Genomic DNA, 25,444 nt, shown 5'->3' with positions numbered 1-25,444 from the left:
CCACCCACTCCTTGAGGAGTTCATTAGCCTTAAGTCGCTTAGGGAGTAGATAACCACATAAACAAACCACCAAAGTTTTAAATAGTTTTTAAAAAATGTTTTATTTGTTAAAAATGTTTGGTTCCTTGTTTATTGTGTAAATTGTCACTATCTAAACACATGGCAAATTCCAGAGGTAAGATGTATATGTAGGACAAAGTTAGAGACGGGGCTCTCGGTGATAGGTCTCCTGAGGAAGTGCCTCCAATATGGGAATTGAGACTTCTCATCAGGAGGGAGGAAGAGACCCCCATTTACGTAAATCTACAAAGGAGAGAAATAGGTTAATAACCACTAATAGAACAGCATTATGTTTAGCTACTCAAACATGTAGTGGGGGATTTACCTGAATGGACAGGGGGTCACCTCTGGTCTCCTTCCTATGGAGGCTTGGGGTTTTATTCCTCTCCTCCTTTAATGGTTAGGATGGGACAATTGCTAATCATATGATGATGAAGAGATATATGTATGTTATGATCTGATGCTTACTCTGCCTTATATATATTTATCTTGCTTTGTGTTTTTTTCTTCCGCTGTTGTGAATCAATAAAGAAATATTTTACCTAAAAATACAAATAAATACATTGATTATTAAATATTTTAAATGTCTAATATTGACACTAAATAGCTTATTTACCCCCTAAGAGGATTTGCTTTTATGCAGTACAGTAAAAACTGTTTTAGGTGGAATCAGATTACAATATAGTTAAAGGGACACTGAACCCAAATTTTTTCTTTTGTGATTCAGATAGAACATGACATTTTAAGCAACTTTCTAATTTACTCCTATTATCAAATGTTCTTTATTCTCTTGGTATCTTTATTTGAAATGCAAGAATGTAAGTTTAGATGCCGGCCCATTTTTGGTGAACAACCTAGGTTGTCCTTGCTGATTGGTGGATAAATTCACCCACCAATCAAAAACTGCTGTCCTGAGTTCTGAACCAAGAAAAAAAGCTTAGATGCCTTCTTTTTTATATAAATATAGAAAGAGAACGAAGAAAAAATGATAATAGGAGTAAATTAGAAAGTTGCTTAAAATTGCATGCTCTATCTGAATCATGAAAGAAAAATTTTGGGTTCAGTCTCCCTTTAAAATACAAAAAGAAAAAAAAATCACAAATAAAAAGGGGAAGCTTTATCATTGTGTGCACTGCATGTTATTAATTAGGTTTTTAATTGCAACGCCTATAATTTGTATGTAGACATGAGTAATTACTGAAAACAGAGGATACACATGTCATAAAGCAGAGTAAACTAAATAAAATATATTCAATAAAGAATACACTAAAAACAAAGTCATAACGTTTTTAAACTTGTTGTATGCTCTATCAGAATCATGAAAGAAAGCTTTGGGGATTTATGTTCCTTTAAAAGAACAATTGAGTTTCCCACAAAATGTTCAATATGTGTAGTATAAAAAATTCAATGTATTTTCAGTTACTTTGACAGCTTTTCCAGCATTTTAAGGCTGAAAAACTGCCTGTGTTATGCAGAAGTTGTATAACAAAACTGAAAGGTTAAGTAATTACAGATTCTTAATAAATTATTTATTTTTAGAATTTGTATTTCCCCCTTATAAACTGTGTATAGGGAAATTGCTGTAATAATGTACTGCTTATATTACAAAACTCTGTGCAAAGAGAAATATCTGCCTTAAGCACACAACATCTAGAGTAAGAATTTGAGGGCTGGGCTATGAGTAGACGTTGCATCCTATGTGGTTTTGGACATTAACACTTGCTGCCACTTATTGAAACTCTCCAAAGCGACTGGAGAACAGAAAAAAAAACCTGACGTGCAGAGAGGCCATTTGGTTTCCTACTGCGTGAGCTCTCTTATTGTGATGTGGATTATTCCAATTGCCCTGCTTCTTTCAAGAGTCCAAGGAACAGGTAAGTTGCTGACTTGTAAAAATAATCTTGACCATTCAAGAACCAACTCCCATTGTCATTCTTACCATCTAAATCATAAAATATTGGTACTGTTCGCAGCCTGTCGCAAATAAAAATGGTGGTTGACCAATAATAATCCCTAGTGGACAAAAAGTATTGCCCACGAGGGCGGTGCGGGATGCAGACAAGTAAATGCTAAAAATCAAAGATAGGAAAGAAGCATCTCATAAGCACTCAATGGAAACTATACCATCAATATCTCACTGATCCACAGAACCAGTATAAATATGTTCTCTAATACATTAAACATAACATAACATAAAACTTTTTTTCAAGAGAAAAATAAAATAAAGCACTTTAAAATAAATTAAAAGCAACTGGTGAGCCGAGAGCCTAATCCCACAGCACAAATAAGTACACAATTATATCCCTTAATAAATCAAATATAAAAATAAATCTATAAACAGGCCATGGAAGGCACTGGACTTACAAGGACAGCCTGATGCACTTTTGCATACAGTTTTGTCAAAGGCCTTTAGGATTTATTTTTATATTTGATATTACCTTTTCATTTATTAGTAGCAGGGGAATACCCAGAATGTTATAAATAATTACAGCGGGGTGATATGAAAGGCTAGGAAGACTGCCATTCCCTTTTGGCTCCAGTGCGGAGTACTTAATAGTTACAGATAGGTCAGTGAGAGGGATCTTTTTTTCGTGTCACACACTATAATGGGGATAGTTACCCATATTGTGCTTTTTCCCAGGTTATAATTGTGTACTTATTTGTGCTGGGGGATTAGGCTCTGGGCTCACCAGGTGCTTTTGATTTCTTTTAAACTGTTTTATTTTATTTTTCTCTTGAATAATTTATGTTTTAGAGAACATATTTATTATATTGGTTCTGTGGATCAGTGAGATTTTGATAGTATAGTTTCCTTTGAGTGCTTAGGGGATTTCTTCTTTGATATTTTGCATTATTTAAAAAAAAAAAAATAGCCTGTTTAATAAATAAAATGTATTTTTTACTTTTAAATGTATTAAAGTAATTTTTTTTTTTTTTTTTTTTTCCTTTTCTGTTTTTCATATTTTTTTTTTAAATAATAACTAACAAACCATTGGCCCCAATTCCAATCTGTTAGGATTCCATAATGATTTTTTTGTGTTATTTTCAAATTTAATCTCATTCCAATCCATTTGTATATGCAATAAAAACCAAATTAAAAGAAGGTATTCAAAAGCATTTGGGGCACAAATAAAATAGGTTTCTTGAGTGTTCAAATTCTACACCTTAGACTTTGGCTACTTGCACTGCTTTTTTTCACACACACACACACACACACACACATTATGTGTGTTTTCATTCCATACCTATTGTTTAAAGATTAATTATAAAAATACACTAAACAACGGCAATATAAAGGCAAATTCACAAATGATATACCTGGTAAATAATGCTAGTTCAGTGTCTCAAAATCAACTAGTTAATTATATTATATGTTAGGGAGTGGCGCTGTGCATCAATTGATATATCAGAAATGTAAAGAAAAGAGATTCCAAACCAAGGATGCTTTATAAGCGCTCTATGCCCAGATTAATTGAGGCTTGATAAATGTAAAAACATAACTTTTATTAAAATCACTAAAATATGGGGAAAATATTTAAAACTAGAATAATCCGTGTGAAATCATATTCTACTCCTGTTAATCAATCATTTTGGGTTTCAAAGATATGTATTGCCTTTAATTGTGAGCTATAATTTTAAACATTTAGGACAATTGTGTTAAATTATATATTGAATACATAACATGAATCACTATTAATGGTTAAGAGAAAAGACTGAATTCAAACATATTGTGCAGCCCTGACCGATTTTAAATGAACTAAAATGTTACATTTCTAATACTCATTTTTAAAATCATTTTTTTTTTAAAAAGAGGATTGTTATTCTGATGTTATAATGACCACTGCCTAATTGCCTGCTCTATAATAATTGAAGGTATGAACCATCCGTTGGGCCATATATTTCTTTTAAAATTGTCATAGCTTACAACCAAGCAAGGTGTGTGAAAAATTAAAGGGACATAAAAGTCATAAATTCATTTTTCATGATTCCAATAGAGCATGCCTTCAGTGTACTTCAGTTATCAAATGTACTTCTATTATTTTTTTTTAAAGTATGTTATTTAAAAAAAAATACACAACCAGTGTAGGTTCAGGAGTGTGCCTCTGTGTCTTGTGCACTATATGCTGCCCCTACTGCTTAAAGTGTATAACTGTTAAAAACATTATTACAAACACTGCTGCCATATTACTGTTCTATTTAAAACATACATTTGATTCAACAATACCTCATACTTGCACAATTTATCATTGCACAAGCTGCTTGTGCAATACCGCCCCCTGCAGATTCGTGGCCAATCGGCCGCTAGCAGGGGGTGTCAATCAACCCGATCGTATTCGATCGGGTTGATTTCTGTCCGCCACCTCAGAGCAGACGGACAAGTTATGGTGCAGCGGTCCATTTGGCGCTTGATAATTTGCCCCTTAGACATTTAAATTGTTTTATAATTAATTCATGTATTTGTATTTTTAATATAAAATCATGTTTGCATTGTATATGCTTGAGAAAACTGGTATCACTGAGAAAGCAGCAATTTATGTAAAGTCTAACAGTGGGTACATGAGGGAGTTGAGTAAGTCTAACAGTGGGTACATGAGTGAGTTGAGTAAGTCTAACAGTGGGTACATGAGTGAGTTGAGTAAGTCTAACAGTGGGTACATGAGTGAGTTGAGTAAGTCTAACAGTGGGTACATGAGTGAGTTGAGTAAGTCTAACAGTGGGTACATGAGTGAGTTGAGTAAGTCTAACAGTGGGTACATGAGTGAGTTGAGTAAGTCTAACAGTGGGTACATGAGTGAGTTGAGTAAGTCTAACAGTGGGTACATGAGTGAGTTGAGTAAGTCTAACAGTGGGTACATGAGTGAGTTGAGTAAGTCTAACAGTGGGTACATGAGTGAGTTGAGTAAGTCTAACAGTGGGTACATGAGTGAGTTGAGTAAGTCTAACAGTGGGTACATGAGTGAGTTGAGTAAGTCTAACAGTGGGTACATGAGTGAGTTGAGTAAGTCTAACAGTGGGTACATGAGTGAGTTGAGTAAGTCTAACAGTGGGTACATGAGGGAGTTGAGTAAGTCTAACAGTGGGTACATGAGTGAGTTGAGTAAGTCTAACAGTGGGTACATGAGTGAGTTGAGTAAGTCTAACAGTGGGTACATGAGGGAGTTGAGTAAGTCTAACAGTGGGTACATGAGGGAGTTGAGTAAGTCTAACAGTGGGTACATGAGGGAGTTGAGTAAGTCTAACAGTGGGTACATGAGTGAGTTGAGTAAGTCTAACAGTGGGTACATGAGTGAGTTGAGTAAGTCTAACAGTGGGTACATGAGTGAGTTGAGTAAGTCTAACAGTGGGTACATGAGGGAGTTGAGTAAGTCTAACAGTGGGTACATGAGGGAGTTGAGTAAGTCTAACAGTGGGTACATGAGGGAGTTGAGTAAGTCTAACAGTGGGTACATGAGGGAGTTGAGTAAGTCTAACAGTGGGTACATGAGGGAGTTGAGTAAGTCTAACAGTGGGTACATGAGGGAGTTGAGTAAGTCTAACAGTGGGTACATGAGGGAGTTGAGTAAGTCTAACAGTGGGTACATGAGGGAGTTGAGTAAGTCTAACAGTGGGTACATGAGGGAGTTGAGTAAGTGTAACAGTGGGTACATGAGGGAGTTGAGTAAGTCTAACAGAGACACAGAGGGTTTTTTTCCATTTCATTTTTACTTAAAATTAATACATTTCAATTCCCTCATTTAGAAGTAATAAAGAAAAAAATGTCTCTTTATGGTCAAACTATTACATTTTGAGGCAACAAATTGACTCTATTTGTTTTTCTGATCTGTGTATTCCTATGCTGAGATGTGATAAAATGAGTTTAAAATAAAGCTGAGAACACTGTAACAATGATTTTAAAAATCAGACCATAGGATCTTACATTAATTTTGAAAACGTTGATGTAATTATTTATTGATTTCCTTTTTGATACATTTTCTCTCATCTTAAATATGGATTACTACTGCATGCAATGCATTTTTAAATTGTTTCTTTTTTCCCACACAATAAAACATGTTTGTTTTTTTTTTTGTAAAATAGTTGTACTGATATTTTTATGCTTGTGAGGCTTGTCACTGTCCACCAATAAGAACTTTTTTGTCATCCAGGGAGAAAATTTAAGCATCTGAAACAGAGATTTTCAATTTATACTATGCCTTTTCAGATATATTTAGTGAAATTGTGGTGAACTAGTTCTGGGTCCTTTTTGGTCACAAATGAGTTTATAAGGCACATACAATTTGTAATAAAGTAATAGATTTATTGCATGTGATATTTTCCAGCAGGAATAAAATGAAGTATTTAAATAGGACTAAACTACTGATATGATTATATTTAAGTAGAAATGTTTTTAAAATCATTCACCCAAACCAAAATAGAAACACACAACTAGACATCCCTTCCTGATTTAATTCAGACTTACTTAGGGTAAATATGTATTTCTCCATATGGCTTCATCTGATAACTTGTGTCATTGTGTATGATATTGGCAGTGATCTAGTTGCAGAAAACAATATTTGCCCACCAGAAAATAAACAAACACTCTAGGCAAATCTCTCACACAAAAAACAAACAAACCTCCTGTCTCTCTAGTTTCACCATTCTATCTATTTTCACTAGTTTTGTATTTTATTATCTGTAGCTGATTCACTAAATTATACTCATGTCACAATTCTTTAGTGAATAAGCTTCACACAATAATATAGGGATTGGTGATACTGGAGGGTGCTTTAGTGATTTTTACCCTTGGTTCATATGGAAATACAAAATACCTAATACTACAAAGAGATATTGCATTAATAGTAAAAATGTACTTTATTTTAAATGGTTTGACTCAGGCAATCTAATGGATGTTCTGTGGGAATTTATTTTCAACATATACAGTATATAGCTAACTTGAAAGCAAGTCGTTAAAGGGACTTAAAACACTATGGCCTAGATTTGGAGTTCGGCGGTAGCCGTCAAAACCAGCGTTAGAGGCTCCTAACGCTGGTTTTGGCCGCCCGCTGGTATTTGGAGTCAGTGATTAAAGGGTCTAACGCTCACTTTTCAGCCGCGACTTTTCCATACCGCAGATCCCCCTACGCCATTTGCGTATCCTATCTTTTCAATGGGATCTTTCTAACGCCGGTATTTAGAGTCGTTTCTGAAGTGAGCGTTAGAGCTCTAACGACAAAACTCCAGCCGCCTGAAAATAGCAGGAGTTAAGAGCTTTCTGGCTAACGCCGGTTCATAAAGCTCTTAACTACTGTACCCTAAAGTACACTAACACCCATCAACTACCTATGTACCCCTAAACCGAGCTCCCCCCACATCGCCGCCACTCGATTAAAATTTTTAACCCCTAATCTGCCGACCGCCACCTACGTTATACTTATGTACCCCTAATCTGCTGCCCCTAACCCCGCCGACCCCTGTATTACATTTATTAACCCCTAACCCGCCCCCCACAACGTCGCCGCAAGCTACTTAAAATAATTAACCCCTAATCTTCCGACCGCAAAGCGCCGCCACCTACGTTATCCCTATGTACCCCTAATCTGCTGCCCCTAACACCGCCGACCCCTATATTATATTTATTAACCCCTAATCTGCCCCCCTCAACGTCGCCGACACCTGCCTACACTTATTAACCCCTAATCTGCCGAGCGGACCTGAGCGCTACTATCATAAAGTTATTAACCCCTAACCCGCCTCACTAACCCTATCATAAATAGTATTAACCCCTAATCTGCCCTCCCTAACATCGCCGACACCTAACTTCAATTATTAACCCCTAATCTGACGACCGGAGCTCACCGCTATTCTAATAAATGTATTAACCCCTAAAGCTAAGTCTAACCATAAACCTAACACCCCCCTAACTTAAATATAATTTACATCTAACGAAATAAATTAACTCTTATTAAATAACTTATTCCTATTTAAAGCTAAATACTTACCTGTAAAATAAATCCTAATATAGCTACAATATAAATTATAATTATATTATAGCTATTTTAGGATTAATATTTATTTTACAGGCAACTTTGTAATTATTTTAACCAGGTACAATAGCTATTAAATAGTTAAGAACTATTTAATAGTTACCTAGTTAAAATAATTACAAAATTACCTGTAAAATAAATCCTAACCTAAGATATAATTAAACCTAACACTACCCTATCAATAAAATAATTAAATAAACTACCTACAATTACCTACAATTAACCTAACACTACACTATCAATAAATTAATTAAACACAATTCCTACAAATAAATACAATTAAATAAACTAGCTAAAGTACAAAAAATAAAAAAGAACTAAGTTACAAAAAATAAAAAAATATTTACAAACATAAGAAAAATATTACAACAATTTTAAACTAATTACACCTACTCTAAGCCCCCTAATAAAATAACAAAGACCCCCAAAATAAAAAATTCCCTACCCTATTCTAAATTAAAAAAGTTACAAGCTCTTTTACCTTACCAGCCCTGAACAGGGCCCTTTGCGGGGCATGCCCCAAGAATTTCAGCTCTTTTGCCTGTAAAAGAATAAATACAATACCCCCCCCAACATTACAACCCACCACCCACATACCCCTAATCTAACCCAAACCCCCCTTAAATAAACCTAACACTAAGCCCCTGAAGATCTTCCTACCTTGTCTTCACCATCCAGGTTCACCGATCCGTCCTGAAGAGCTCCTCCGATGTCCTGATCCAAGCCCAAGCGGGGGGCTGAAGAGGTCCATGATCCGGTCAAAGTCTTCATCCAAGCGGGGCAGAAGAGGATCTTCCATCCGATTGAAGTCATCATCCAGGCGGCATCTTCTATGGTCTTCCATCCGGAGCGAAGCGGCAGGATCCTGAAGACCTCCAGCGCGGAACATCCATCCGGACCGACGACTGAACGACGAATGACTGTTCCTTTAAGGGACGTCATCCAAGATGGCGTCCCTCGAATTCCGATTGGCTGATAGGATTCTATCAGCCAATCGGAATTAAGGTAGGAAAATTCTGATTGGCTGATGGAATCAGCCAATCAGAATCTAGTTCAATCCGATTGGCTGATCCAATCAGCCAATCAGATTGAGCTTGCATTCTATTGGCTGTTCCGATCAGCCAATAGAATGCGAGCTCAATCTGATTGGCTGATTGGATCAGCCAATCGGATTGAACTAGATTCTGATTGGCTGATTCCATCAGCCAATCAGAATTTTCCTACCTTAATTCCGATTGGCTGATAGAATCCTATCAGCCAATCGGAATTCGAGGGACGCCATCTTGGATGACGTCCCTTAAAGGAACAGTCATTCGTCGTTCAGTCGTCGGTCCGGATGGATGTTCCGCGCTGGAGGTCTTCAGGATCCTGCCGCTTCGCTCCGGATGGAAGACCATAGAAGATGCCGCCTGGATGATGACTTCAATCGGATGGAAGATCCTCTTCTGCCCCGCTTGGATGAAGACTTTGACCGGATCATGGACCTCTTCAGCCCCCCGCTTGGGCTTGGATCAGGACATCGGAGGAGCTCTTCAGGACGGATCGGTGAACCTGGATGGTGAAGACAAGGTAGGAAGATCTTCAGGGGCTTAGTGTTAGGTTTATTTAAGGGGGGTTTGGGTTAGATTAGGGGTATGTGGGTGGTGGGTTGTAATGTTGGGGGGGGGTATTGTATTTATTCTTTTACAGGCAAAAGAGCTGAAATTCTTGGGGCATGCCCCGCAAAGGGCCCTGTTCAGGGCTGGTAAGGTAAAAGAGCTTGTAACTTTTTTAATTTAGAATAGGATAGGGAATTTTTTATTTTGGGGGTCTTTGTTATTTTATTAGGGGGCTTAGAGTAGGTGTAATTAGTTTAAAATTGTTGTAATATTTTTCTTATGTTTGTAAATATTTTTTTATTTTTTGTAACTTAGTTCTTTTTTATTTTTTGTACTTTAGCTAGTTTATTTAATTGTATTTATTTGTAGGAATTGTGTTTAATTAATTTATTGATAGTGTAGTGTTAGGTTAATTGTAGGTAATTGTAGGTAGTTTATTTAATTATTTTATTGATAGGGTAGTGTTAGGTTTAATTATATCTTAGGTTAGGATTTATTTTACAGGTAATTTTGTAATTATTTTAACTAGGTAACTATTAAATAGTTCTTAACTATTTAATAGCTATTGTACCTGGTTAAAATAATTACAAAGTTGCCTGTAAAATAAATATTAATCCTAAAATAGCTATAATATAATTATAATTTATATTGTAGCTATATTAGGATTTATTTTACAGGTAAGTATTTAGCTTTAAATAGGAATAAGTTATTTAATAAGAGTTAATTTATTTCGTTAGATGTAAATTATATTTAAGTTAGGGGGGTGTTAGTGTTAGGGTTAGACTTAGCTTTAGGGGTTAATACATTTATTAGAATAGCGGTGAGCTCCGGTCGTCAGATTAGGGGTTAATAATTGAAGTTAGGTGTCGGCGATGTTAGGGAGGGCAGATTAGGGGTTAATACTATTTATGATAGGGTTAGTGAGGCGGATTAGGGGTTAATACATTTATTATAGTAGCGCTCAGGTCCGCTCGGCAGATTAGGGGTTAATAAGTGTAGGCAGGTGTCGGCGACGTTGTGGGGGGCAGATTAGGGGTTAATAAATATAATATAGGGGTCGGCGATGTTAGGGCAGCAGATTAGGGGTACATAGGGATAACGTAGGTTGCGGCGGTTTACGGAGCGGCAGATTAGGGGTTAAAAAAAAATATGCAGGGGTCAGCGATAGCGGGGGCGGCAGATTAGGGGTTAATAAGTGTAAGGTTAGGGGTGTTTAGACTCGGGGTACATGTTAGAGTGTTAGGTGCAGACGTAGGAAGTGTTTCCCCATAGGAAACAATGGGGCTGCGTTAGGAGCTGAACGCTGCTTTTTTGCAGGTGTTAGGTTTTTTTTCAGCTCAAACAGTCCCATTGTTTCCTATGGGGGAATCGTGCACGAGCACGTTTTTGAGGCTGGCCGCGTCCGTAAGCAACTCTGGTATCGAGAGTTGCATTTGCGGTAAAAATGCTCTACGCTCCTTTTTTGGAGCCTAACGCAGCATTTGTTTGAACTCTCGATACCAGAGTTAATTTTATGGTGCGGCCAGAAAAAAGCCCGCGGAGCGTTAACAGCCCTTTTACCGCCAAACTCAAAATCTAGGCCTATATGACTGTAACATAAAATGTTTGATTATGCTTATTTTTTTTTAAAAAAAGAAGCTATTTGCAACATTATTTCATTATTTATTTTGCCCCCTTTTCCAGTAATTTAATTGTGGGTTTTCCAATTATGAGAATTGGAAGATTATACTGCAGACAAATAATCCTAACTCTAATACATCTTTCACTAGCTGGCTTGAAAATGTCAAGCTTTGTCTAATACAGTATCAAATCCAAATTTGCTCCTCAAAATAAGGTAAGTGGTGTGGGAAGTTTGGCCCTTGAAAATAAATTGCAGGCAAGGTGGTAAAATCATATGAAACCCAAAAAAATTATTTTGTGATTAAGACAGAGAGCATACAATTTGAAAAAAAGTTTCCAATTTACTTCTATTATCAAATTTGCTTTGTTCCCATGATATTTTGGGTTTGATTTATCAAAGGCTTCGCAAGCCTTTCGACCCACTATGGCTGCAGGTTCTCACAAGAGAACCTGCACACCGTATTTAACAAGCAGAGGTCATCAGACCACTACTTCCCTAATTTTTCGCCACCTCTAAAGTGGTGAAATATAATATCCCCGGTTGTACTAGAGATTGACAGCTCCTGCCCGCGCATGATTGGCTGTGCGCGGGCAGGGGCGGGATTGCACGTGAGCACAAAATAGCGCTCTCAAGCAATGCAGAATTACTTCAAGGGAATTCAGCCCGCCAGAGGCGAGCTGCGGCAGACAGAGGAGCGTATGTGCGCCCCTGTCCACCTCAGCTGATAAATCGCACCCTTGTGTTGAAGGAGATCTTTGTCATTGTATACCCCTATCATTGTACCCAGCGCTATGGAGTTTGGCGGCGCTATACAAATAAATGATAATAATAATAATAATAAAGGAGATACCTAGTTAGGGATCTGGAGCACTACATGGCAGGAAATAGTGCTACCATCTAGTGCTCTTGCAAATGGATATAATTATTGCAAAACTAATTCTATATAGTGCTCCAGAAATGGTCCGGCTCTGGTATACGTCCCTGTTTTTTAACAATAGATACCAAGAGAATGAAAAAAATGATAATAGTATTAAATTAGAAAGTTGTTTAAAATTGCACACTCAATCTGAATCATGAAAGAAAAATTTTGGGTTTCATATATCTTTAATGTATTCAGAAGCTATTCACAACCAGTTAATTTATTGCAATACTACACAAAAGTCTTGTATATTTAAGATGATTTAAAGGGACATAATACTCATATGCTAAATCACTTGAAACTGATGCAATATAACTGTAAAAAGCTGACAGGAAATTATCACCTGAGCTTCTCTATGTAAAAAAGGAAGATATTTTACCTCACAATCTCCTCAGCTCAGCAGAGTAAGTTCTGTGTAAAAAGTTATACTCAGCTGCTCCCAGCTGCAGGTAAAAAAATAAAAAAAATGAAGAAATGAACAGTAGCCAATCAGCATCAGCAGTGCTGAGGTCATGAACTCTTTTACTGTGATCTCTTGAGATTTTACTTAACTCTCATGAGATTTCATAGTAAGCTGAATAGGGAAATAAGAGAGTGCACAAGGCTCATCCCCTAAGCTGTCCCAGGACAGACATACTAATATGCTGCTTAGAAATCCTTTACAATGGGAGGTGGCTACTGAGAAACTTTTGAGGTAAAATATCTTTCTTTTTTACATAGAGATGTTCAGGAGATATTTTCTAGTCAGCTTTTTACAGCTATACTGCATCACTTTCAAGTGTTTAAACATTTGGGTATTATGGCCCTTTAAGTTAGTTTAAATCCTGTAAATCATTTAAGAGGGAAGGCATTTTAATAAGATTAAATCTAGAAAAGGATATTGAGAAAGAAGGTTGACTGACGGAAATTTCAGGGTAAAAATAGAAGCATTCTATTTTCTACAGAAGTTAATAGATTTACTGAATAGCTTCCCTGCAACAAGGCATAAAAAATATGATTTCTTGCATTTAGGGCTACCTTGAGTTTTTGCTAATCTGGATTTTAGGTTCACAGAGATGAGCACGGTGTGTTGGTTTCGAGCAGCTATTGATTTTATGTTTCTTTTAAAGGGACTTGAAAACCACATTTTTTCTTTCACGATTAAGAGAGAGCAGTGATGGCGAACCTTGGCACTCCAAATGTTTTAGAACTACATTTCCCATGATGCTTAGGCACTATGAAGTGCAGTCTGGAGTGCCAAGGTTCGCCATCACTGAGATAGAGCATACAATTGTAAACAGCTTTTGAATCTACTTCTATTATCAATTTTGCTTAATTCTCTTTGTTTCCTTTTTAAAAGGAGCCGGAATGCACTACTGGGAGCTAGCTGATATATGTGCAGCCACCAATCAGCAGCTAGCTCCCAGATGCTGAGCCTACCAAGGTATGCTTGTCAACAAATTTGTTTAAAACTGTATGCTCTATCTGAATCATGAAAGAAAATGTTTAGGTTTCATGTCCCTGTAATATTTTATATTTTTTTTAGATCATATTTTCCAATAAACTACAACTTAAAATGTTTAACTGGGAAAAGAGATAAAACATAACAAAACTTTTTTTTTAAAGTTGCAGGTATGCAAGAGCCAGAGATCTGCTATGTCCTGGATGCAATACTTTTCCTGTATGGGATAGTCCTCACTGCTCTCTACTGCCACCTCAAGGTGAGGGAATGCAATAAAAAAAATGTATTCATCTTCTATGACATGATAGATACGGATTATAATTTTTTTTAGAATTTAGAGTTTCATAACAATATTTTTTAATTACTTAGTTTCAAAAAATCCTATGTATTGACAGTAAGAAGTAAAAATCACAATCAAAATACACATTAAAATAGATTTAATAAATTAGTATTGCAGATATGCAGACAATTGCAGATTAATTAAGTAGATATTAAAATTGTATTAATACATTTTAAAATGAGAGATATGCATAAAAACACAGGTTTAATTTTCATTATGCAGGAAGAAAAACACACTTTGGGCTAGATTACAAGTGAAGAGCTAAATTATTGTGCTCCCGCAAACTGACAAATTTGCGATTAACTTGTAATACCAGCGCACAAGCAAGTGATACTTAGTGCTCCACTTGAAATCTGGCACACAATTTTTATATTGTAAAATTAGTCTTGCAGCCTTGGCAAATGGGCTTGAACCACAGCATTTCTTGAGAATGTCTGAATTTTTCTTACAGGTCTCATTGTATTGTCTAATCATTCTACTCTTGCAGATCTCACAGTTTTTTCTTTAAAGATGTAAGTTTGTCGCAAAGTATGCAATGTGTTTATTGCACTAATAGAAAAGATGTATACAAAACTAGAGGCAAATGTAAAGTACAGAACACTGGAAGTAGATCAGTTTTATTTGCATTTGCTAACAAAAATATCAGTGCAAGGATGCACCCTGTCATATGTGCTTTCTCCTTTGAGAATCTGCATTCTAGAGCACTTCCTTACTTTTTATACAAAGCAGTTCACCTCTCACTCATTGGCGATGTCTAGAGATTAGGGTTCTTAATTTGATAACAAAGACATTTTTTTAAAATAATAGAATAACAAGCAAGAATGAGTGTAGTTAATTGGGTGGTTCTAAGTGTGGCTAGATAGGATACTGCAGCTCGGATCACAAACCCTGTACACGTTATAGTTCCAACCAAAAATGTTATTCACAACGTTTCGGTCCAGAAACCAGAACTTTATCCAGGAAATACAGCTATAACAAAAATGAGCTATTTACTTACATAGCCACTAGCTTTAACCCCTTCATGGAACGTCCTTACTGTTATGGTGTGTTCCTTCTCCCCCATTGCTTCCTGATTGCTGGACCAGTTGGGGGATGTGTCTAGCAACTCAGACAGTCCCCTATGATCCAGTCAGCACTCAGGAGCAGTGACAATTAGAGAAGAAGACATATCAGTGCTACAATGTCTAGAAAAACATTTGGAGCAGTTATTCTTCCATCGCTGAGTCTATTTGCAAAAGGCAATTATTAGCTACTTGGCCCGTGAAAGACGACCTAAGGTTTCTATGTGAATCCTTATTACAGAGCTGTTAACTGGAGACAAGGTGGAAGTAGCAACACTATTGAGACTGCACAACAGGTTGCTTGTGTTTGTAGACAGCTCTCCACATGCAATGAATAAAGCTGAGTTTACAGATAATAAACCCTCAGCATGAGAGTAAGTACTGCAATTTTTAAATATCTCACATTAACTGTGGCATGAGATGGGATCCTGTATTGTAATCATTATTATTAAGTGAGCTGGGGCTGTATAATTTAACCACAACATGATTAGAGTGAAGAACTCATTGCACATCTTTTGGTTTAGTATATGAGAATATAGCTGCTCAAACAAATTTATATGCCAGCCACTCTCAGTATGTCAGAAACAATACCCTTCTGAGATTAAAACATTTTGGAATAGTGAAGAAACCCAGCATTCTTTTATACTGGAACTAGAAACCTATCCTGGCTACCCCTCTTTTCCCAGGGATTATTAAAAGGAATCGATACAAACAGCTTCAGCAGTTTCTTCATTATAATGATAATACCCAGTGCCCCCCCTCCCAGAAATAACCCCTCACATGACAGGGGCTATATAAAATAAGGCACCTTTCTGGAAAAAAAATCATAAAATTAATCTCCTGACAAGGACATTTGTATAGATGAATTTCTCGTGAAATTTAAGAGAAGATTGATTTTCAAGAAATTTAATCCATCCAAGCTGTCACACTATGGAATAAAATTTTATAAACAGTGCAAATTCAGTACAGGGTATACCTGGGCATTTTGTATTTATGAGGGAAAAGAAAGCTTCCTAGATCCACCTGGATGCCCAGATACAATTGGCAAAAATTGCAAAATTGTGTGAGAACTCCTCCTACCCTTGCTGAACAAAGGGTACAATCTATGGCTGGACAATTATTATACCAGCATACAGCCTTTTAAGTATTTATTTTATTTTGAAACCCTAGCCTGTAGCCCAGTGCAAAAAAGTCATACAGGTTTCTCCCAAAAGCTGATATATGGAAAAAAATAACATAAGTGCACAAAATCAGGTTCATGCCGTGATGAGGTACTAGCCCTTCGGTACACTGACAAAAAAAAAAGTGTACATGCTCTCCAATGCACGATGACACTGCAGTGCCAGTGTATGTGAGGAAAAGGATGCACAGATCCAAAAACCAAAGTGCATTGTGGAGTACACCAAAAATATGGGGGAGTAGATTTAGCTGACCAGTGCATACAGCCCTATCTACTTCAGCAAAAGACCAAAACCTGGTACAAAAAAGTAGCCTTTTATGTCATTCAGGTTGCAGTGTATAATGTGTATGTGCTCTACAAAAAAGAATTTTCATAAATATTATATCTAATATTTTGTTTAACCAGACCCCTAATAATCCTCCCACATTTCAGTCAGAAAATGTCCAGAGACTTTGCGGTAGCCATTTTCCCTCTAGGATCCCCCATTCAGACTGCAAAAAGTCACCCCAGAAAAAATGCAGATGCTATAAAATATTTAAAAAAAGGATTTAAGAAGGACTCTAGTTACTATTGTCCTTCCTGCCCATCTCTTCCTGGCCTCTGTATCACAGACTGCTTAAAAATGTACCATACAGAGTTAAACTTTTAATTCAAATGACTCTGTATGTGTTCCTAATTTATTTTAGTTTATTATTCTGTCTTCCTGACTTCATTGATCCTCTGACCTTGCCCTGACCCTTTTTATGTTTTATGTTAAGCCCAATCACTCTCAGGTCATAATCAATTAACTATACACAACAACTCAAAATACCCCTTTAAGATTACCTTGAGTTATCTACTTTTGCAAATGGGATGCTATGATGGGGTAATTTTTATTACTGGGCTGCCATAATGTCTCAAAGGCGACATAGGTCCAGAAAATCAATGTGACAATTTTCCATGTAAATGGGCAGGCCCCATATTTTGCTCTGTAACTTCCAGAAACCCCATAAAATGTGTATATGGGGGGGTACTGTTGTAATTGTAGAACATTGCTGAACACAAATATGTGTGTTTTATTGCAGTAAAGTCTTTTAGGACTATGATATTCACAGTACAATTGCTTGGAAAACATAACATTTCATAATTTATCACACTTACTTTTATTCATATAAAAGTATAGTTTATATATAAACAGTTGATATTAAAAGAAAGCTCTATTTGTCCTCTAAAAAACAATATACAATACATTTGAGTGCTCTTAATTTTAAAGAGGTAAATTATGGTTGAACAAATATATAGCTCAGATTCTAGGTTTTGTTTATGTTCAGAACCTGGACAACTGACTATATCTTGAGGGGGTAAAGTTTGGAAACCAAAGCGCCACAAAAAGGCTGGGTCTGAATAAATGCTAAATCAATAAAATTACACTTTATTTTAAAACATGCATGGATCCATGTTACAAACCTATAATTAAAATATACATAAAAACAATTTGACAATAGATTAAAATCACATCCAGTATCCTCTTTCTGGTGTCTAGTTTGACCGATTTAGACTGATGTACCAGTCCTTACTAATTAACATATACTTCCTAATAAGAGTTATGTTTGGCTATTCCTGAGATTAGGGTGATCAATGGTGATGCTTACTTACAATCTGCTAAATTATCAGAAATGTCTGTTGTTAAATGTTGAGTGCATGAACTATACAAATGAGGTGACTGTGTTTCAATCTATAGTGCAAAATTGGAAATGAAAATGAAAATAACTTCTTTCAGGTGATCAAATTATTTCAACCTGTGAAAAAATAAATGAGAAGGAATAGTATCAAAAAATTCAAATAGTGTATGAGCTAATTGAACTGAAAAGTGACTTCCACTCAAACAAAATCAACCAAATGCAATATCAACTCCAGCATGGTTAAAACAAATAATCGTGTGTGGAATGAAATAGAAATATAAGGGCAGATAGCCCAAGTCCGTGATAGTCACTAATTGAAAAAAAGTCTTCTAAAAAAGGTGTTGTAATCCAAATGTTAGTGTTAAATCCAAACCAGCAATAAAATGTAAAAAATACAAAGAATAATAATAATAGTCTCTTGCGAAAAAATATTAATAATCACTTGTGAAAAAATATATATAAACACTTTGAGAATCAGTGGCCACTGCTAAAAACAAAAATAAAAACTAAACGTGCAGAATTGTGGAAAAGATCTATAGATAGATCTTCCTAGTGAAGGTTATCCTTGTAGAGGAAGTGCCTGCAACCACAGCAGGACCAATGAGCTGTTATGGGTTGTCTAGGTCTCCTCAAAAGCCCGGCAATCCCAAATGGCACCTAAAATAATAAAAATAGACACAATAGTGCAGAGAGTATTTACCCAAGTATGATAAATGAAAATCAACTCACCAGTCGACGCGTTTCGGTCTATACTAGACCTTTTTCAAGACTGGAATATGTAATTACAGGTGCTCTTTTATACCTATTTGGCCAATGTAGACCGGAAGTGGTTGCATGGTACTTCCGGTTTCATACCATTTGTTAAAACCCTTATTTCTAAATGGCTTTGCTTAAAACTTAATTTTGCAAACTTGTTTCTTCCAAGTAATCTTATTGCTTATGTATTTTGTTTGTTTTTGTCTTTATTATATATAAACTTGAACCGGTTTGTTTATCATAGGTCCTTAAGTTCTTCCAGTTTCTTAGGCAAATTACTTCCTGTTTACCTTGTGCCTTATTCTACAAGTATTAACGTATAATGATCAATATACATATCACTGTGAATAAACTTGTATATTCCCACAATGTATTTGTTTCTTCCAAGTAATCTTATTGCTTATGTATTTTGTTTGTTTTTGTCTTTATTATATATAAACTTGAACCGGTTTGTTTATCATCGGTCCTTAAGTTCTTCCGGTTTCTTAGGCAAATTACTTCCGGTTTACCTTGTGCCTTATTCTACAAGTATTAACGTATAATGATCAATATACATATCATTGTGAATAAACTTGTATATTCCCACAATGTATTTAAACCTTTATATTCAGACCCGGCTCTTCTTAATGTTGTCATTTGTTAATCACTGGATCGTTTAGATCTTGGAGAATTATCGATTCGTAATTAAAATGGAACATTTTAGGGACAATGTTAACTATAGAGATTAGTGCGTAATCTTAGATTGTTACTAAATGTTATGATTTCTTGTAACAGTTTAAAATCTATATGTTTGCATTTATGCGGTATTATCCGCTCTTCATTTTTTGGTTGCCATAGTAAGTTATCATGTACCTTGTGTGTTTAGGGAGATCTGTATGTTTAATCAAACTTCATTCTTTTGAATAGCCGTAGTATGTTATATGCATTTTTTTGAGTTGCCGTGGTAAGTTTATTGTATATAGGGGTGTGTGTAAAAAGGCAGGTTTCTTATTGGTTGAGAGCGGTTTTCCCTCTACCAATAGTGTAAGACTTAGGAATAATAACTATGCGCCTATTTAAAGACGCTTGAATCTCTGTCTTTATAAAATTGATCAGTGTAATAGTGTCACTGATATTGATTCAGTCTATCTGTTTTCTTTGGGAAAACTAGTGAAAGGTTCAACTCTCAGTTATTGCCGTAATATGCTGTATGCATTTTTTGAATTGCCGTAGTATGTTTATGTTTATAGCCGTAGTATGTTATATGCATTTTTTTGAGTTGCCGTGGTAAGTTTATTGTATCTAGGGAGGTGTGTAAAAAGGCAGTATTCTTATTGGTTGAGAGCGGTTTTCACTCTGCCACTAATATAAGACTTAGGAACAATAACTATGCGCCTGTTTGAAGACGCTTGAATCTCGGTATTTGTAAAATTGATCAGTATAATAGTATCACTGATATTGACTTGAACTATCCGTTTTCTTAGGGAAAACTAGTGAGAGGCTCAACTCTCAGTTGTTTACAGGAGCTATATAACTCCTATCATTCTTGCCCACCTAGATTTTCTAAGCGCTTGGGATTTGGGCTATCTGCCCTTATATTTCTATTTCTATTTCATTCCACACACAATTGTTTGTTTTAACCATGCTGGAGTTGATATTGCATTGGATTGATTGTGTTTGAGTGGAAGTCACTTTTCAGTTCAATTAGCTCATACACTATTTGAATTTTTTGCTACTATTCCTTCTCATTTATTTTTTCACAGGTTGAAATAATTTGATCACCTGAAAGAAGTTATTTTCATTTTCATTTCCAATTTTGCACTATAGATTGAAACACAACACGGAAGGACACACTATAAAGTTTTTATTTACACAGTCACCTCATTTGTATAGTTCATGCACTCAACATTTAACAACAGACATTTCTGATAATTTAGCAGATTGTAAGTAAGCATCACCATTGATCACCCTAATCTCAGGAACAGCCAAACATAACTCTTATTAGGAAGTATATGTTAATTAGTAAGGACTGGTACATCAGTCTAAATCGGTCAAACTAGACACCAGAAAGAGGATACTGGATGTGATTTTAATCTATTGTCAAATTGTTTTTATGTATATTTTAATTATAGGTTTGTAACATGGATCCATGCATGTTTTAAAATAAAGTGTAATTTTATTGATTTAGCATTTATTCAGACCCAGCCTTTTTGTGGCACTTTGGTTTCCAAACTTTATCTGATTAGTACTTATTGACTACTAGGAGTCAATTTCCAAAGCCAAGGTCGATCTAGGCAGGCGCATAGTGTACCTCTCACAGACATTTATAATCTTTTCACCTAGTCACGCTAAGCTGCCAGCCAAGTTTGTACTAATATTAATATTAATTTTTCTATCACCTATGCACCACGGTATTTTTATATATTTCATGATGGAGAGTTTGCGGAATCTAAGGGAAGCAATTGATTTATAAATAGTGAAAGATAGAACTAATCTAAATGTAAGCACAGATGAGGAGGATGTAATTGACATCCAGTTGATTTTCAGGGAATTGGAGAAACTATTGATTACAGAAGTAAAAAACAAAGCTGAAATATCTTTTCTGCAAAAGTGCCTAGAATTAGATATTATACCAAAAGGGCTATTGGTGCATAAAGAATGTGCATTCCCGCTGTCAGAAAATATTGCCGAAAAATGGAGACAGATACTAATTGATACCTCCAGAAAATTAATAGAACTTATTATAGAATACAGATCAATGCTAACATCTAATATAGACCTTGAAATAAAGGAAGATGAGGAAATTATCCTAAACCTAGAGAACTCAGGGCCAGAAACAAAGGATATAGCAGATAGAAAAGAAAATTTAGTTAAAAAAGTAAGTAAAATTAAAGAGGATGTGATACAAAAGAAAACCAAGAAATTGATAAAAGAGCTAAATAATAAAGAAAAAGCAAATAATACAGTATTAGGCGACACCGATATAACAAAAGGGACCACTCAAGAGGATATTGATATCAAACACAAACCCGGCTCTAATATTTCTAATAAGAATGAGACAATTGACCTAAGTTTAGAACAAAGAGAAACCCTTTCTGATGGTTTTCGAAATGGAAGATATTTGAATAATAAAAAATCACATATAGAAAATATACATAGTAATTATGACTCCTATCATCGACATAATCATTACCAGTATAACAATGGGTATAACACTTATAGACAAAAAGAGAGATTCTATAGAAGACAAAATTACAACCAAAGATTGGACAGGGGACAGCGATATAATATGAGGAATAGAGATAACTACCCTAGCGATTGGAATCTGGAGAATAGGATCAGAAGGGACCACTCTAACCATTGGAATCAGGAGAATTCTAGCCATTGGCATCAGGAGAATAGGACCAGAAGGGACCATTCTAACCATTGGAATAGAGAGAGGAGACACCATGATGATTCTAGAAGATTTGATTACTATGGGCCAGAACAGGACACAAGAAGAAGGCCTGAAGATTGTGAATATGGAGGTCACCAACATGGGGCAGAAAGAGGATATTATCAGAGAGAGAATAGATACAAATCCGAATATCACCAAAACAGAGTGAAAAACTTTCAGGACCCACCAAGGAACCATTATAGAGATTATGAGAATAATCTAGAAGGTGATAATCCATATGGAACTCCAAGAGGATATCAGAGAAATGACAAACAAAAGAATGGAATGGAAGAAAGAACGGAGAAAGAGGCTAACAGACTAGAGGAATGGAAAGAACACAAAAAAGCAAGAGACAAGGACTTAAAAGTGGCAATCCCAGTTACAGCAACCATATCACAACCTTTTTTAGAGTTGGGACATCACCACCAAAAAGGAAAAGAAAAACAACATACAACAAAAACAAGGGCAAGACACACAGAGGAAGCAGAGGAGGTATAAAGACTAAGAAGGCCAAACAGAAAAACAACAATGAAGGAAAAAGAGGAACGGATAAAGGAATCTTCAATTTAAGTTCATATACACTAAATGATGACGAAAAAGCAATCCTAAATTTTGGGCTTTCATTTGCCCCATCGAGAGGTTTAGATAAATTTGGTACTTTCGTAAATACGAAAGAATTTATCAGAAAACTAACGTTGAAAAGATTCTTCCTTAAGGCCGAATCAGAGAAAATTGGGGAAAATATCAGGAGAAATGAAGATCAGGGGACAAGTGACAAGTATATACATACTGAACTAAAACCAAGGTCAACCTTTTATCCTGTAAGCAGTAAAGGAACAGCAATAGAAGCCTTTGAAACTGTTGTTTGTAAAGAGATAAGGGAGATACGATCAAGAAAATTAAAACACAAGAAGCAGAACTTGTCAAGAAAACAACGAGAGACCATCACGAAGCTAGAACGGAACCAGAATCTGACAATAAAATCCGTGGATAAAGGAGGAGGGATTGTCGTGATGGATAGGAAGGACTATGAGGCTGAAAACAGACGAATGCTAAGCGATACAAGTACATATGAGGAACTGAAAGGGAATCCTACAAATCTATACAAGAGAAAACTTACCGACTTGTTGAAAGAAGCCAATGAGGAGGGGATACTAAACGATAAAGAGTTTAATTATTTAAATATAAAGTATCCTGTCATACCGATACTATACCATCTACCCAAGATCCACAAATCAACAACTAAACCCCCCAGAAGACCAATAATCTCCGGAATAGGATCTTTAAGCAGCAACCTGTCGGAATACATAGATCAACATTTACAAAAGTTGGTTAAGAAATTACCCTCTTACCTGAGGGACTCGATGCAAGTTTTGAACCTCATTGAAGATCTACCTTGGAAAGATGGCTATATACTGGCATCATGTGACGTGACGTCACTATATACGAGCATTCCGCATGAGGAGGGTATCGATGCAGTAAAGTTCTTTTTGGATAAGGAACCCGATATACCATTACAACAAAATGAGTTTATATTGGAAAGTATCCGGTACATTCTCACACATAATTTTTTTAGTAATGAAGGCAAATTCTATCGCCAGATTTGTGGAACTGCCATGGGGACCAGGTTCGCGCCGAGTTATGCGAATCTCTATATGGGTAAATGGGAGCAAATATTCTGGGACTCCTGCCCAGCTGGCGCGGACCTGGTCCTATATCGGCGTTATATTGATGATATAATTATAATCTGGAAAGGCACTTTGGAAGACCTGATGTATACAATTGAAATTATGAATAAAAACTATGTAAATTTGAAGTTTACATATGAATGGAGCCACACAGCCCTGACGTTCTTGGATCTAAGAATAGAGGTAAGAGAAGGAAGATTGGAAACATCTACACATTTTAAGGAAGTGGATAGTAATAATTATGTCCACAAAAAGAGCTGTCACCTCAGTAGATGGAAGAACAATATCCCAAAGGGACAGCTGTTACGGATGAAAAAGAACTGCTCCAATCCCTCCAAATGGGAAGAACAAGCTTCAATAATTAAGGAGAAATTCATAGAGAGAGGCTACAACGAGAAAATGCTGGATGAAAAACTAGATGAAGTGAGAAAAACAGAAAGGAAAGACCTTACCAAATACAAAGAAAAGGTTAAGGATAAACCCATTGAAGACAGTCTCAATATAGCTATGGTAACAGAATACAGTGAGAACAAAGAGATTGTAGAGAACATCTTTCGAAAACACTGGGCGTTGCTAAAGGACGATGAAATCCTAGGGGAAAGACTGCCTGAAAATCCAAGGTTTATATACAGAAAAACGAAAAATCTGAAAACCAGACTGGCACCTAGCCTTCAAAAGAAAAAAACTGAAGGAATACGGGATGTGTTTGGAAAAAAGGTGAAAGGATTCTACCCTTGTCACATGTGCAAAGCATGTAAATGTGGGATTAAAACAACCAAATTTAACTCGAACAATACCAAAGAGGAATTCAAAATACAAGATCTGATACGCTGTCATGACAAGGGAGTGATCTACCTACTGCAATGCCCATGTGGGCTACAATATGTAGGGCAGACTTCTAGAATCCTCAGAGACAGAATTCGGGAACATCTGCTAATGATTGAAAAGTTAAATATGGATACACCATTATACCAGCATTTCTCAACCAAGCATCATGGAAATACTAACACATTAAGATATATGGGAATTCAAAAAGTTGCCAAAAATTGGAGAGGTGGTAACTTTGAAAAACTATTACTAACTAGCGAATCGAAATGGATATTTCTAATGGATTGTCTACATCCAATAGGTCTTAATAATAAAGAAGATCTCTCCCATTTACTAAATTAAGAACATACAGATCTCCCAAACATGTAGAAGATTGAAGACTTCTGGAAAGAAACATCCAAATCTGATATGACTTTTGGAAAGAAACCTCCAAGTCACAGGAAAAAAAAGAATCATCACAGTCGCCTCTCTCTATCTCATGGTGGTATATAAAATATAACATATATAATGGGTCTCTCTATCTCATGACCACATACAAAATCTGACATATATTGGGTCCCTGTTGTTGGGGCCTCTAAATTGAAACTTCTGTTAAGTCCAGGGTAGGTCAAGAACCAATTGTCTTTTGAACCGTAAATGAGATATCTGTCAAAACAAATCAGATTTAGTTAAGAACATCTTGAACAGATGCTCCACTCAGCTCAAAATAAACATGAACATCTGAACTTCAGTTTAAATTATACGTCAGTAAAGTGCGTATAAAACTATAAACTAACTATAAAACAAATTTTAGATTCATAATTAAATTAAAATAATACACTACAAACATAATAGGGAGATAATTTCCCTTTTTTT

The 25,444-nt window shown here is 35.9% G+C and overlaps 1 protein-coding gene across 1 annotated transcript in view; it reads left to right on the top strand.

Annotated features, from left to right (window-relative positions):
• Positions 1 to 1,800: 1,800 nt before the first annotated feature.
• The window catches only part of LOC128651172 (high affinity immunoglobulin epsilon receptor subunit gamma), a 163,555-nt gene continuing 139,911 nt past the window's right edge, over positions 1,801 to 25,444 (top strand). Inside the window, exons 1-2 of the mRNA XM_053704479.1 lie at positions 1,801 to 1,934; positions 13,825 to 13,919. Coding sequence (XP_053560454.1) covers positions 1,886 to 1,934; positions 13,825 to 13,919 — 144 coding nt within the window. The 5' untranslated portion in view covers positions 1,801 to 1,885. The remainder of the gene's footprint in view (positions 1,935 to 13,824; positions 13,920 to 25,444) is intronic.

Source organism: Bombina bombina, chromosome 1 (assembly GCF_027579735.1).
Source record: "Bombina bombina isolate aBomBom1 chromosome 1, aBomBom1.pri, whole genome shotgun sequence".
In the NCBI taxonomy this organism is placed as follows: domain Eukaryota; kingdom Metazoa; phylum Chordata; class Amphibia; order Anura; family Bombinatoridae; genus Bombina; species Bombina bombina.
The sequence above is the reverse complement of the archived record's forward strand: the minus strand, read 5'-3'. Positions and strand labels throughout refer to the sequence as shown.